Here is a 14,869-nt window from a genome sequence, read left to right as displayed (position 1 = left end):
GAGGTAGGGTTGGGACGGGGCAGGGTTGGGACGCTGAGCCGGGTGATTCCAGGCGACAGGGTTTATTCTCTGAAAGAGGCTTGGTTTGGTAGAGAGGCTTAAAAGTGATTCAATATTCCATTGAATAGATGGCGTGTAATGGAGGCTTTTCATAATGTGGCAAAAATAATATTTAATATATTTGGTCACGACAGACATAATGCAACAGGTGAATTTCAGTATGTGAAGATCATGTGGTTCTGAAAGGGATAACTGAAAGTCAAAGGAAACAACAGAGCTTAAGTCATAAGTAACAATTTTGTGATAAAATAACAGCTTTGGTTTACAGGAGGGGACAAAATATTTCATTTGACCTCAGTGACATCATTAGAACTGTCCCTGTGTGCTTCTACCGCAAATGACAGCGTGTTGGGACTTTAATAATTAGTAGCAAAAGAATAACTAATATAATGAATGGTGAATTCTAAAAAAACTGAAAGAATATATGACTAGTGAAATTACAGAACTTGAAAATGAAATATAAAAACATGGAAATGTAGAACTTTTCTGCCCTTCGGCGCGGGTATTCATCCCAATAAAATGTTTTCTTTTTAAGAAAAACCTGTTGCTGTACAGTGGGCTATTAAAGAAAAAGCATGGTTGTAGAATCTGTACTGAAACACAGGAAGTCTGGATGTGATCAGAGTCACTACTAGTAATAAATCAACACTAATATTGTGTTGTTGTGTGTGTGTGTGTGTGTGTCCAGTGTGAGATGGGCATCGAGACTCTGAGTGTGTCGGAGAACATCAGGGATCCTCCCAGGTCCTTCCTGCTCACCATCCACCTGAAGGAAGGACGCAACCTGGTCATCAGGGACCGCTGTGGTAAGAACCACATCACTGCTAATACTGAACCAAAATCCCCTCACTGTCGACAAGAATGTCTGTTGCATCATCTTTGTGTAAAATGCATTAAAACAGGGAAGTTAAAAGGGGAGAACAATTTACATTTTGAAGAATTTCGTAAAGCACGTCTTTTGTATAATCCTGCATTGTCTGCAGTAGGTTGCATCCGGTCTGTGGCTCCGTAGCTCAGAGCCGGAACAGTACTACAGTACAACAGTAGCCAACACAGTGTAGGTAGAATGCTAAGATGTACTGTAAGGATATAAGGATATTATGCAAACAACTCTAAATCAACAGGATCTCCAGCAACCACAAGGACACATCAGGTGTTACTAGTCAGGACAAGGAAGCTGGCTCAATGCAGAGCAAATAACACTTCACACTTTAAACACAATAGCAAGTGGGTTGGGTAGTTTTCAATACATCACATCTTCCTCCTGTTCTAAATGTGAACGTGTTTGGTGAACACTGCCCTGCTAGTTGGTTAACTTGTTCCACATACTGTAGAGTAGAACTAAGAGTCTGGTTTTGGAGCTTTTTCCCATTATTCCTCAGTTCTCTCCTTTTTGAAGCTGCAACAGAAGAGTGTTGTGATGTTTGAGCCGACCAGAAAGGCCACGTCCTCTGCTGGTTCCGCTTGCATTGACCTCACTTTGTGTGTTTAGCCTTGGCTCATTAATGAAGACCAGGAGTGGTTGTTTGATTACACACACTGTTGTTGGCTCCAGTGCTGAAGTCGCCCAGTGGTTGAATTCAGCAGCTGGGACAGGAATGCACGCTGCATATTAGAACCTGTCTGAGCCCCACCCAGCAGTCATTGCTCCAGGCCTCTGACTGCTTGGAAAGTTTTGGGATTTCATTTCTCTCTCTCTCTCTCTCTCTCTCTCTCTCTCTCTCTCTCTCTCTCTGTCTCATGTGGCTTTGTATTTACACACCCAGGCTCTGGGTGAAGCTAATACAATGAGGATCATGGCGCAGGAGGTTATAGTTTCCCCTGCATCATTGTTAAGGTAGTCTTTTAAAAGCAGTGCAAAAACCACCTTTTATTTTTTCTATTTGATCAGATATACATAGGCTGCATGCGTAGCATATGCTGACAGCTGTTTGCTGATGGACAACACTGGTTTGTTATGTAATAGGTTTGTACTGTCTTATATTGTAACAGCAGAGCCATTGAGAACCAGGCATGATAATAGAGGACAGGGAAGCAGAGGACTGGATGCTGGTGGTCCACTGTGTTTGGTGGACTGCTGCCCTCAGCTGGCCGATTGACAGAACAGCCAGAAGTCTCAGATCAAACCCTGGAGTGAAAATAGTTTGACAGTTTGACAGAGAATAATGCTGCATTCTGAATCCTGGTAGAGTCACGGTCACACATCGTTCTCTCTACGAACAGTAGTCATAGGATACAGACAAACACAAACGGTGTACAGCTGCTATCACTTTTCACATTTGAAGCTAAAATCTGATTGGCTACTGATTCAGGAAGCTGTGGTCCCAGTTAGGTTGGGGAGGAAACAAACCACATCCTCTGTGCAGACACATGAGCTGCTGGTCATAGCTTTTACTGGAAACCAGCATGTTTCCTCAGAAGCTAAGAAACGGTTGTGCATGGCTATTAAAAGCTAGTTTGGAAATAGGATCCGGGTCATTTCATTTTAATATTATTATTGATCAGATTGTTTATAATTACAGTAAGTCAACGCTGCTTTGGAAACAGAGTTAAAAAGTATGAACTATGTCAAACCATGAATTTCAGAATTCAGCTCAGTGGGAACATTGGGCGGCCCATAAACTAAAACTACAACTTTTCAAAAGTTGTTGGCTATCGCTTAATTAAGGTCGGATGAATCACTTGATCTTGTAGAATTCTTAAGACTTATTTTCAGGCTAAATGAACAGCTGCAGTGTGGTGTGTTTAATCCCCGGTAACAGAAACTTTCCCCATCAAGAACACCACCCCCCACTACCAGTCTTAGTCAGTGTGGTGGAAGCTTATGAACCCATGCTATGTAAGTTCAGACAGTGGTACCCGGGTCTCATACAGGTCAGTCACCAACAAAACCTCACAGTAGTACTTCCCCTCTGTGTCTCTGTGGAAGACGGGAGACGTAACAGTATGATGTTCCTGCATGATGAACACAGTGCCGCCTCATCCTGCCACGATAACACGTTCTGGCTGTATTACTGAATTTAGGTAAAGCATGCATGTTTATATCTTAGTTTACATCCAAAGGATCAGCTAAACTGAACGCCTCCAGCATGAGTTTAAATACACCGTTAGGAGGACAGGGACTTAGGAGAGTTAGGACAGCACGACCTGTTTACACATGAACTGTACTGCCGGCTTAAATCTTCTCCTCACCTGAGAGTCCATTTAGTGGTTCTGTATCATTCATCAAAGTCTCGCGTAACATCTTCACGTATGTGTCAGTGTAATGAAACACCAGCAAGAATAAAATGAGCCAAACTCTATTGTTTTCTATTATATATCCTTTTCAGGGACCAGCGACCCTTATGTGAAATTCAAAATGGACGGGAAATCGTTCTACAAAAGCAAAGTGGTTTATAAAGACCTCAACCCCAAATGGAACGAGACCTTCTCCCTACCTGTGAAGGATGTCAACCAGAAACTGTACATCAAGGTAACTTCCTGTCACTATTTACGAGTCAAATGTATTAATATGAGGTGAAAGGTTTATTATTTTACCATGGCAGAGTGACATGTAGTATGTTAGGTTTGTCATGCAGTATGTTAGGTATGTCATGCAGTATGTTGTAGTATGTTAGGTATGTCATGCAGTATGTTAGGTTTGTCATGCAGTATGTTTTAAAAAAAAAAATTTTTTATTTATTAATTTATTTGACAGGGACAGTGTACATTAATTAACATTGCTGTAAATGCACCAGAATTAGCCAAAAGGCTATTTTTCATCCGTTGTCCCTGGACAGATCTTAAAATTGTCACAACAATATGAAAATTACAGTCAACAATACAAAAATAAAAAAGTAGTATAACAGATAAAACTCTTTACATCCCGTTGATAAATACAGTATAGAAATATAATACAGACATTAGAGAAAATAGAAAATTAAAAAAATAAATAAAAATAAAATAAAATACTACACATAAACACAATTAAAAAAAAACAAGTGGTTTGTCATGCAGTATGTTAGGTTTGTCATGTAGTATGTTGTAGTATGTTAGGTTTGTCATGTAGTATGTTAGGTTTGTCATGTAGTATGTTGTAGTATGTTAGGTTTGTCATGTAGTATGTTGTAGTATGTTAGGTTTGTCATGTAGTATGTTGTAGTATGTTAGGTTTGTCATGTAGTATGTTGTAGTATGTTAGGTTTGTCATGTAGTATGTTGTAGTATGTTAGGTTTGTCATGTAGTATGTTGTAGTATGTTAGGTTTGTCATGTAGTATGTTGTAGTATGTTAGGTTTGTCATGTAGTATGTTGTAGTATGTTAGGTTTGTCATGTAGTATGTTGTAGTATGTTAGGTCTGTCATGTATTCAGTGTGTTTGCTGGTTCCCTGGCTGGTGACAAAGCTTTGGGGGATTACAGTGATTGTACGTCAGGTGGTGCAGCCCCAGAGCCATGCGTGAGGGAAGTCTGATTTGCAGCTATATATTCGTATATATACTAATAATAATTAGTAAAATAATATAAATTGCCCGCATGATGCTCTCTGTGTAAACACTCTCTCTGCGTTTGACGTGGCACAGGTATACGACCGGGATCTGACTACTGATGACTTCATGGGCTCCACCAATGTCGTCCTGAGTGATCTGGAGATAGACAAGTGAGTGTCGTGAGAGTGTGGAGCTAAACTCTGAGTGGACGATGATATGTTGGAGTGTGTAGCTTAGAGCGTCCATTCTTGACCCCATAAAATATGATGACAATATATAGCAACCAACATTTTCATGAACACATACCGTATGTACCTTAAATGAAGTCTTTTTTTTTAAGAATTGTGATGTGATGTGATGTGATGTAATGTGTGACTATGATGTATACTGAGTAGACACTTTTCAAAAATTACCTCCATCATATCTTTTGTATTTCTATACTGCAATTTCATCTTTTTATTGGCTGACATATACGCTAATAACCATATTTCTGTTATTAGCTGATATATTGTTTGAGTGAATCATTTCCTTGCAGTGGTTCCTAAACCTTCAGCTTTGTGACCCTTCAAAACCAAGCTACTGTCTGTTTGTGACCCCTTGTCACATATTGCATTATGTTTGGTCTGAAAAAAATCAACGTGATTTGTTTTGCAGCATGAATGTGTTTTTCTGTTTCCATCTGGCCCTCAGGTTGGACTAACTATCAGTCATGCTTAGTATTCTTTCTCTACTTTTAGCATGTATAGCGTTTGCTAATGTTAAGTACTGCGTAAACTGTTAAGGCTGTGGTATAAATGGACATACTGCATGTCAATACACAATGTCCCACCTTTTCCCTCCTTCCAAAAGTCCAGCTCAATTCTTAACCAGCCCTTTCACACTCTATCCACCTCTACATACACCCCTGACACAGAATTACCACATTACTGGATACAGAACAGATGCACCGGCTCAAACAACAGACAAAATAAGCTAAAATTGCAAGGCTAAATGGTTTGTGAAGCATATTTGAGCATTTTTGTGTTTTTAATTCAGCATGGATTTTGGTGCCCGTTCTATTGCAGGGGGATACAAATGAGTCACCAGCTGCAGGTTTAACATTGACAGGTTTAACACCTCTCTGACTGTGTCAACAAAACACACGCGCTGGTCTCTTTGCTTGGTGTTGTGCTGCTTAGTGAAATCACATAGTGTTGTGTTTTGGGTCTTAAGACCTCCATCTCTGATCTACATCTGTTTAACTTTGACTGAAGCTGAATTCCCTTTTTATCAGGTTGACTGAGATGACTTTGCCCCTGGACGACCCAAACAGCCTGGAGCAGGACATGGGGGTCTTGCTGGTGGACATGTGTCTGTCACACAGAGACAGCAAAAGAGGCAATGTACGAAGCAATATTCTGCAGTCTCTGTATATGTACATATGTGTATATACTATATGTATGTATGTATGTACATATGTGAATATGTATGTACTGTATATATATATATGTGTATGTATATATGTGTGTGTGTGTGTGTGTGTGTGTGTGTGTGTATATATATATATATATATATATATACACTGTATGTATGTATGTATGTATATATATACATGTATATACTGTATATATATATATATATATATATACACTGTATGTATGTATGTATGTATATATATACATGTATATACTGTATATATGTATATATATATATATATATATTGTCTGTGTATATATATGTATATATACGTGTGTGTGTGTAATGCATGTTATCTTACCTATCTAAGAAGTACTTGAGACTTGTGTTGTGATGTGCATTGTGTTAATTGCATGCATGGTTTTCCCATTGTTTCTGTCTTTGTCCTAATAACCACAGTGTCATCTTGTTTTGCAACTTAACATGCATGCTCCTGTCTGCAGCGGTGGGCCTCAAAAAGACGAAGTATTAGGGTAAGGCATGATGGAGGGAACACATGAGACAGACATTAGTAACATTTACTTAGTTTGGTCAGCATTCTACAGATATCTGCCAAATATAAAATAGAGACGTCATTATATCAAGGTTAAATGTAGATAGAGAGACAAATAGTTTCCACTCAGGTCTTAAATACTGGATCAGACATTCCATCATGTTTAAGGAGCGTTCCCCCTCAGGACACTTCAGACCAGTCCCCGTGGTAACACTAGGTGCAGTGTAGTTAATGTTTAACAGCCTTTTTATTTAGATTATTTTATATTTATTATTAAATATTTCTTTTGGCAGTTACCTGTACTGGAGTTGTCTGAATAATGTTTGTCTCTTTGCTCAAGAGGGCAGCAAATCGCCGTGCTCTTTTGTAGCAAAACTAAAAGACTCAGACAAATGTCTTTAGTAATTCTAAGATCCAACATTGAGAGCCATTAACAGTGCTTACTTAGGGGGTTCGGGCAGAGTGCCACAGCCAGGGTTAGCAATGACACCATAGACTGGATATTATAAACATATCAATATACACTATGTATACAGTCTATGGATGAGATGGACACGTTGCTTTTGTGTTTTTTTTTAATAGAATTTGTGCTGCCTTACAACATTTTCTTTAAATAATGTGTTAAAAAGTAATTGATAATATTTTTCACATTAAAAGTGTGTTATACTGCCGTCTTGTCATGACCTCCATTCCGGTTTGGTAGTACTTCTGGTTCAGCCACTTCCTGTTTCCAGCAGACAGGCCGTGCATGTTTGACCTACAATCTGGTTGCATCCACTCAAAGGATTTCTTAACAATAACACCAAAATGATTATTGATGGATACACTATCCAATAGTTGAGTCTGGTTGTTGTGTTCTGACTTCACGCTGCCGAGGTGTTTTGACCCACAGAGCAGCTGCTGAATCCTTCTGTTTTTTTTTTTTTAATTATCGTGTCTTTTTCTGTTCACTTTGTCTTTTGTGGTGCATGGATCTATGACTCTGAGTCTGGAAGCTCTTCCTGTGAGATGCTGGAACATCATCCGGCATCTTCACTCACACCAGGCCGTGTGTGCATGCTTACAGATTGAGTTGCTGAATGACTCTGTGTTTGGAAGTTGTTTTCTTTCCTGAACCGTAATGTACCTAATAAAGTGGCCACTGAGTGCATGCCCCCCCTGCTCCTTCAGATGCTAACTGACCGGTCCTCTGCCAAGTGCAGTCACTGTTAATTGAAACATGATTTTCTGCCTATTCGTGTGGCTGAACAGATGCAGACAGACGGGACATGGCTGTCAGCTTGATCTGCATTAATTGAATCTGGGTTAAATATATCTGTCTTCATGTAAGCTCAGCTAATCATCTTAGAATATGGTTCCCCATTATATATGGCAGAGAGACGCTGCTCTGCATGGTAGCTTCTGCAGGCTTTACCTAATCTCCCAGTCCACTAGAGGAACAATTTAATTCTCTTTTCACTGGAGAAGAGAGATAATGCCATTTCATTCAGCTGTCTTCCAAGCGTGCTTGTTGTAAAAGTACTGATTTGGAGCGTGATGCTATCGGATTTTTGTTGAAACTTTCTGAGTAGAATCCAACTTATTTTTACCGCACTAGTTTCCTTTTCTTTTTTTCTTTTATCCTGCATACATTGTTTTAAACGAGCTAAAGGATTGGTAATAGAGGAATCTGATTTAACTTGATGTAACTATTATGTACCCTGATATTGTAATTGTTCTATTTGCATTCTGACTCTCCCCCCCCCACCCCCCCTTCTCTACTTTGTTTCATATCCCAGTCGGGAGGCTCTTCTCAGAGCTGCCGTCTGTCGGAGACACTGAGGAAGAACCAGCTGTGGACCTCTGTGGTGTCAGTGACTCTGGTCGGGGGTCAGGATCTGCCCCTGGACTCTCAGGGAGGCCAGCTCTTTGTTCGCTTCCGACTGGGAGAGCAGAGCTACAAAAGCAAGGTACTTTTCATCTCCTCCCCTCCTCCTCCCTTTGAACTGGCCTCGTTCTTCTTACTCCCCCTCTACTCCTCACTCAGCCCTTCCTCTGCTCCTTTTCCCCTCTTTCTTCTCCAAACACTTTTTAATTTAAACTTTTTTAACCTAAACTCATATTTTTCTTTTCTAATTGTTTCCCTCTCCTTTCACAAGTGTAGTATTATTCTAATCTTGTCATGAATCTGGTTACTAAATGTCAAATGATTTTGATGTTTAAACTCAAATTTGGGAAATTTTGCGTTAAAACGCAACATTTTGGATTATTATACTTTTTAGTATTAAAATATGCTTACCTTGAGATTGGCATTATACGTTATATAATGGTTTTATGTAGCAGTGTGTATGTATCTCGGTGAACCCATCTGAGATCATAAAGGCATAAAGACCCTAACATTTGTTACAGAGTACTGGACTGTTCCAAATGACAGGGATTGCTTTTTATGCCTTCATGTGCGATGGGAATTTCTGATGCTGCTTAAGAACAAAACATTCACACTCACTAATCTGTTTTTTTTCTCTAAATAACAGGTTCTAGATTAACTTTCACAGCCAAATAACTGCAAACTCACTATTAAAGTGACGTTTTTATTGAAAATAGATTAAGCTTTAAAGTGCCCACATTATGAAAAATCCCTTTTTTTCTGGGATTTGGGGTGTTATTTAGTGTCTCTGGTGATTCTACACCCGTAGAGGGGTTTCACTGACATGACGTTCTGGATGGTAAACCTGATGGGCGGCCATATTGGAGGCCCACGGTCTAACAACTGCATGGAGTACAATGGAGTATTTTGAACTTTGGATACTGTAAGTGAATGTAGCCATGTCTAAACAAAAGAAAAGCATCCAAGATGCAAAAACGTATATGGAAGGGCAGTCCTCTCCTTGGTTTTTTAATAACTTTTGGAAGTTGATGATATTCCAAATGTTTTTTCTCGGCCTTACCTATTGGTACAGCCTAAAACACGGCAATAATAACCCTGTTCTGACAGTGCTATCTAATGTTGAATGGCTACTCTTAGTGTTCAATGTCTTGCCTCTACATTTTTGAAAAGGAAATGATGTTATGTGTTCTGACCTGGTTTCTACATCAGGACCGCTGCAGAGTGTCCAACCCTCAGTGGAGAGAGAGGTTCACTTTTAACCTGTTCGTGGACAGGTCTGTCATGCTGGAGATGGAGCTCTGGTCCAAGGAAGGACGCAGGAACGAGGAATGTTTGGGAACGTGAGTCTGCAATCTGTGGGTGTGTGTGCTAAAACCAGATGGTGTGTTTTGCCTTGCTGCAAACACCCGTACCCTTTTAAACAATAAAAATGACTGCATTGGAATTTTAAGAAGAGACATGTCCAAAGCAGCCTTGGTTTTCCGCTTGAAAATGTGGAAAAAAAGACCACTGTCAGCCCGGTGAGCCCTGCGTTTGTCCTGTCAGGGGAACAAACGCTTCATGGTGGTGTCCAAGTGAACTGTCAGTGTTTTAAGTGTACAGCCTTCATAATGTTGCTCCAAAGCAAACACCTGCAGATTCATACCACACAGCAATGGGCAATATGAAAACTGTAGGCTGCTTCTGTAAGGATTAAGTACATGTTGTACATATGTGTTTATCTTGTGAACGTGAGTGTGAATACTTGATTTTATGCCTGCATATGAGCATGCTATTATACATGTTTGTGAGCATGCATATATGTGCATGATGTATAAACACTTACTGCATGTGTGTCCTGCAGTACGTGAAGGCCTGTGTGTTTGTGTGTACAGGTGTGAAGTGGACCTGTCCAAGGTCCCTTTTAATCAGAGACAGCTGTTTACACACACCCTGGACCAGGGGAGAGGACGCTTGGTCTTCCTGCTGACGCTGAACACGTGCAGCGGCGTCTCCATCTCGGACCTGTGTGCCGCACCGCTCGATGAGGCTCACGAACAAAAGAACCTGCTGGACAGCTACGTCAGTACCTGACCTGCTGTCCTGTGTTTATTCTATATGTACTGCATGGTTGCATCACTTCACCACATACTGTACATCTTCCAGGTGAAGTGTCAGCATATCAGACACTTTAGTGGATTGCCATGTATTTTACTTTAATTCTTTTAATATGTATTTTATTTTGAAAAGCAGCCTCCAACAGAGAGATAAAATGAGCTCTTGAGAATCTGCGTCAGTTTAAAGATTGTAAATTAAGGCAGTCAAAAGGCTAGGAGTAAAGAGAGAGGCATATATAGTAGTGGCAGTGATTATGAAGGGAACATTGAATTCAAACTTATAGTCTGAAGTGGATAAACCATGCCTGTATTTGAGTGGCAATTAGAGGTTAAAAGTGGACTTAGTTTGAAGTAATTTAAGAGAAACGCTACCCGGGATTCCTGCTGTGCTTTGTGTGTTGAAAGGCCAAGAGGTGGCAGTATGTGCCAGGCAATGAGCTGGGAGTCTGTAACAAGGACACCTGCTTTATCAGTGTTGACATGATGTTTTTGACATCCAGCTTCAGATGTGGTCATGTAGTGACAAGGTCTGGACGTCCATATCATACAGCTGGGCTGCCTTGAGAAAGTATACCGGTCTTGCAGCCTCTGGTTTCAGTTCATGCAAGAAAAGTATGAAAATGAACAGCAACTTAAAACTTGCTTAAGATGGGCAATCCATCATGGTATTGGCTATACAGTTATGACTGTTTGGAGTATATGTCTTCTCGGTCTATTTAAGTTATTGTGCCAAGTACTTAACATGAGATTTCCAAGTCAGCCACTGAAGATAAACCTTTCTACTAAAGAACAATCACCTAAATCCCTCCAGGCCTTCAGGAAGTACCTGGTCTAAATGCTGTTTTTGATTAAGTTAATGGCAAGATGGAACGTAGTGTGCAAGGGTCATGTGTTGTCCAGTCAGGCTGGGTTGGCTCAGCGCCTAGAGCAGGTGCACATGTACTTATATGCAGAGGTGCAGGGTTCAAGTCTGACCTGTGACGCTTTCCTGCGTGTCATCCCCCTCTTTCTCACCAGCTGTCCTGTCCATCAAAAGTGGAAAGCCCCGAAAAATAATAATAATTCAAAAAAACTACTGTAGCTTGTCAAAGCACTGCTTTTTGGTGGCTGCCTGAGTGTTTTTCTAATTTAAATGTATCCAAACCCTAATGCCTCATGTGTGTCCCCCACAGAGTTTGAAAAGGACCCTGAAAAACCTCAGCGATGTTGGGTTCCTTCAAATCAAAGTGATCAAGGCTGCAGATTTGCTGTCTGCTGATTTAAACGGTACTTCACACACTGGGATTTCAGTCCTTTCTTTGTTCTGCTGTTGCGTTGAAAGGGACAGAGAGATCCCAGTGTGAAGGTGTTTTTTTGTTGTGTTCTGCAGGCAAGAGTGATCCCTTCTGTGTGTTGGAGCTGGGGAACGACAGACTGCAGACCCACACAGTCTACAAGAGCCTCCACCCAGAGTGGAATAAAGTCTTCACATTGTCAGTTTGAGTCTCTTTTAACTGACCACGATTTCTCATGAATACTACATGATTTACAGTATGCATGGTGTATGTTGTATGCTGTTTAACATCAAAAATACATAATGCTGTTGTGTGTGCTGGTTTGGGACGAGTACTGTATCTGCCCTTCTTGTCCGTGTACACAGCCCTGTCAAAGACATTCATGAGGTTCTGGTGGTGACTATCTTTGATGAGGACGGAGACAAGGCGCCAGACTTCCTGGGAAAGGTTGCCATTCCCCTGCTCTCGGTACTACACACTACCTCACTAAGAGTCTGTCATGCAGGCCCTAGACTAATCTATTACGCTCTGTGGCTAAATAAAAGTGAAGAGGGTGATAACACTGCAGCGCGTTGAAGACTTGTTAAGATGTAATCCAGCATGACTGATGGTCAGGTTCATGGAGGAGTTCAGCACCTGATGCCCTTTCTGTCCCACAGATCCGTAGGGGACAGCAGATTGCCTACCCGCTGAAGAAAGAGGACTTAGGTGGGCTGTCGAAGGGGAGCATCACTCTGGAGCTGGAGGTTATTTTTAACCCTGTAAGTAAAAGTTCAGCCTGCAATGAGGAGAGGAGTGTGTGATGGCTATGAAAGATGGGCCTGATCCTGTCGGCTTCTCACTGCTTCGTGGCTTTCTTTCTTTTTTAATCAGGTCAGAGCGGGCATAAAAACCTTCCAACCAATGGAGAGAAGATTCATAGCGGAGAATCCCAAATTCTCTAAAAAGGTTTGACACGTCTGGTTGATTTAATTTTTGCATTGATAAAAAAAAAAAAAAGTGTAATTTGTATGCACACGGTACATTTAGATTTAAAATGCTTTTTATTCATTCAGAGCACCGTACTCTTACATGTGAAGGGAAGAATATCCTTCGTGCTGAATCCATTTGTCGATAAATATATTAGTTGATCAACAAAAAACTACACAGCACATTTGCTGCTTTACTTTCTCTTATGATCTTAAACTGAATGTCTTTGGGTTTTAGACTGTTGGCAGGACAACGCCAGGGATTTGAGGAAATTGTGAAAAGTTGTGTTTTCTAAATTGTTTTGACATTTTATTGACAAAACGAAAAATGATTTATTCAAGAAAAGTATGGGCAGGCTAATCGATAAAGAAAGGATTGGCTGCAGCCCTAAACTTCACAGCGTTAAACGTTACAAGCAACCAGCCGTAAAGAGGGCGAGGGTCAGAGGTCACTGCACTTTGGAAAATGTTCATGTGATGCTTGGATACTTTAAACTATTAAATAAATAAAAAAGTGGTAGAAAAGGGTACATGATTACCATGTTTGTTATCAATAAGCTCTCCTTGAACTGAACTTAAACATATTGTTGGTGAACGGGACATCTTGAACATTTTACATTACTTTTCTCTGCAACCAACTGCAAAAGGAAAGGCTTTGTTTAGCCTGAATTAGTTGAATTGAGCTTTAATTGACCCCGACTGTGACGGGGGTTTTGTCCACTGCTCTGCTACATTAGTTTGATATACAGTGTGCAAGACAGGGTGCGAGACCGGGTGCCTGACTGTCTGTACTTCCCACAAAGACTCATTGTTGTCAGACAATACATTGCTCGCTAACGCCAAAATTGGCTTACACACAGAGGGCCGTAGTGTGCGGGGGTTCCTTCTGGGTTTAATGTTTAAAGTCTTGGTTGACAAAATCAGGTCATATTACTGACATGTTTGCCCCTTGACCACAATGGCTCATGCATGCCAGCTACTCACTATTAGCCAACTGGATGTTTCCTTGTTTAAGATAAATAAACCTCGTACAAGATTAAACCTGTACACAATGAAAACATTATTAAGAGCATTTTTAAACACACCTACTGTAATAACTATGGGTTTTGCGTGTTTTTAATCTGTATCTTTCAGGTTCTGGCCAGGAACGTGCTCCGTGTTCAGACACTGTACAGGGCTATCATGTCGACTCTGCAGTACATCAAAAGCTGCTTCCAGTGGGAGAGCATTCAGAGAAGCCTGCTAGCCTTCCTGGTGAACTGCTTTAACTGCATATCAACACACTATCTGCATTTCTCTGTTTTCCCTCCAAGCAGCGGAAGACTACCGCAGTCTGGCTATCCCCTACTTGAACTCTCCCAGCAAGATCCTTAATCAATGTGGTGTTGGGCTCAGCAGAAACGCAGGCTGGGCCCGGCCTCTGTGTTGGAGTGGACGCTTCAGCGTTGTTTGTCTCGTGGATGCAGAGTTAAGCCTCAGCTGTAGAGTAGAGTCCCAGTGGAGTCGAGATGGAGTCTATTTTTGGACCACTTTCCCTGACAACTCATTAACCCTCTGTCCAATCTGTACTCGGGTTGATTTAGACCCCATTATGCAGGCAGAAGTCCAATTAAAAGACTCAGAGATAAGGCTTATTCTCCGTCCTCCCATTGTTATATGCAAGTGTGAAGACAGTAACAGAAGAGAAGCCTCTCAGCCACTGTCTTTAAACTGCAAAGTGGAGTGGGTGCTGATCTTTTTGACATCATTCTCTCTCCCACATCTAGCTCGATTGGAGATGGCATGCAGCACGAAGTTGTACATTAACTATTCAGGCAGTCAAGGTCATGGAAAGTTCTTTTCGTTCTTGCGGCATGCGTCCTGTAGATGGCACTAAAGTTTTGTTGAGCTTCTAAAGACTTTCTTATGAGACTTGTCAAGAGATACTGTACGCCAGCCAATAGTACAGTTTGTCCAATTTGCTGTGAAAAATGGGAGCTGCATCGCTGGGCTGTCGTCTGAGCAGAAGGCTCTCTAGCTTTGAGTGGTGCTTTAGGTATGTCATATAGGATCACTTGGACCTCGAGGAACATCCAGCGTGGGGTGGGTTAGTGGACTTTAATCAGAAAGTGCTTGCAATGCAAATATTTAAACTATAGTTTGTGCACAGGTACTCACAATGGAACAGCCCCCCCCTCCCCCCATATAT

At 41.0% G+C, this 14,869-nt stretch overlaps 1 protein-coding gene across 2 annotated transcripts in view; it reads left to right on the top strand.

Moving 5' to 3' along the window:
* LOC117944413 (multiple C2 and transmembrane domain-containing protein 2-like) overlaps positions 1–14,869 on the top strand; it is a 37,279-nt gene that overhangs the window by 12,659 nt on the left and 9,751 nt on the right. The window contains exons 4-17 of one of the 2 annotated variants that reach the window (XM_034871211.1): positions 749–866; positions 3,390–3,532; positions 4,622–4,698; positions 5,802–5,910; positions 6,427–6,456; positions 8,255–8,425; positions 9,553–9,683; positions 10,218–10,404; positions 11,612–11,705; positions 11,809–11,911; positions 12,079–12,181; positions 12,373–12,474; positions 12,587–12,661; positions 13,816–13,935. In XM_034871211.1, the coding sequence (XP_034727102.1) occupies positions 749–866; positions 3,390–3,532; positions 4,622–4,698; positions 5,802–5,910; positions 6,427–6,456; positions 8,255–8,425; positions 9,553–9,683; positions 10,218–10,404; positions 11,612–11,705; positions 11,809–11,911; positions 12,079–12,181; positions 12,373–12,474; positions 12,587–12,661; positions 13,816–13,935 (1,563 nt within the window). The remainder of the gene's footprint in view (positions 1–748; positions 867–3,389; positions 3,533–4,621; positions 4,699–5,801; positions 5,911–6,426; positions 6,457–8,254; positions 8,426–9,552; positions 9,684–10,217; positions 10,405–11,611; positions 11,706–11,808; positions 11,912–12,078; positions 12,182–12,372; positions 12,475–12,586; positions 12,662–13,815; positions 13,936–14,869) is intronic. The other variant, XM_034871219.1, reaches the window with a different exon arrangement.

Source organism: Etheostoma cragini, chromosome 1 (assembly GCF_013103735.1).
Source record: "Etheostoma cragini isolate CJK2018 chromosome 1, CSU_Ecrag_1.0, whole genome shotgun sequence".
NCBI lineage: Eukaryota > Metazoa > Chordata > Actinopteri > Perciformes > Percidae > Etheostoma > Etheostoma cragini.
This window is presented reverse-complemented; position numbering and strand designations above follow the sequence as displayed.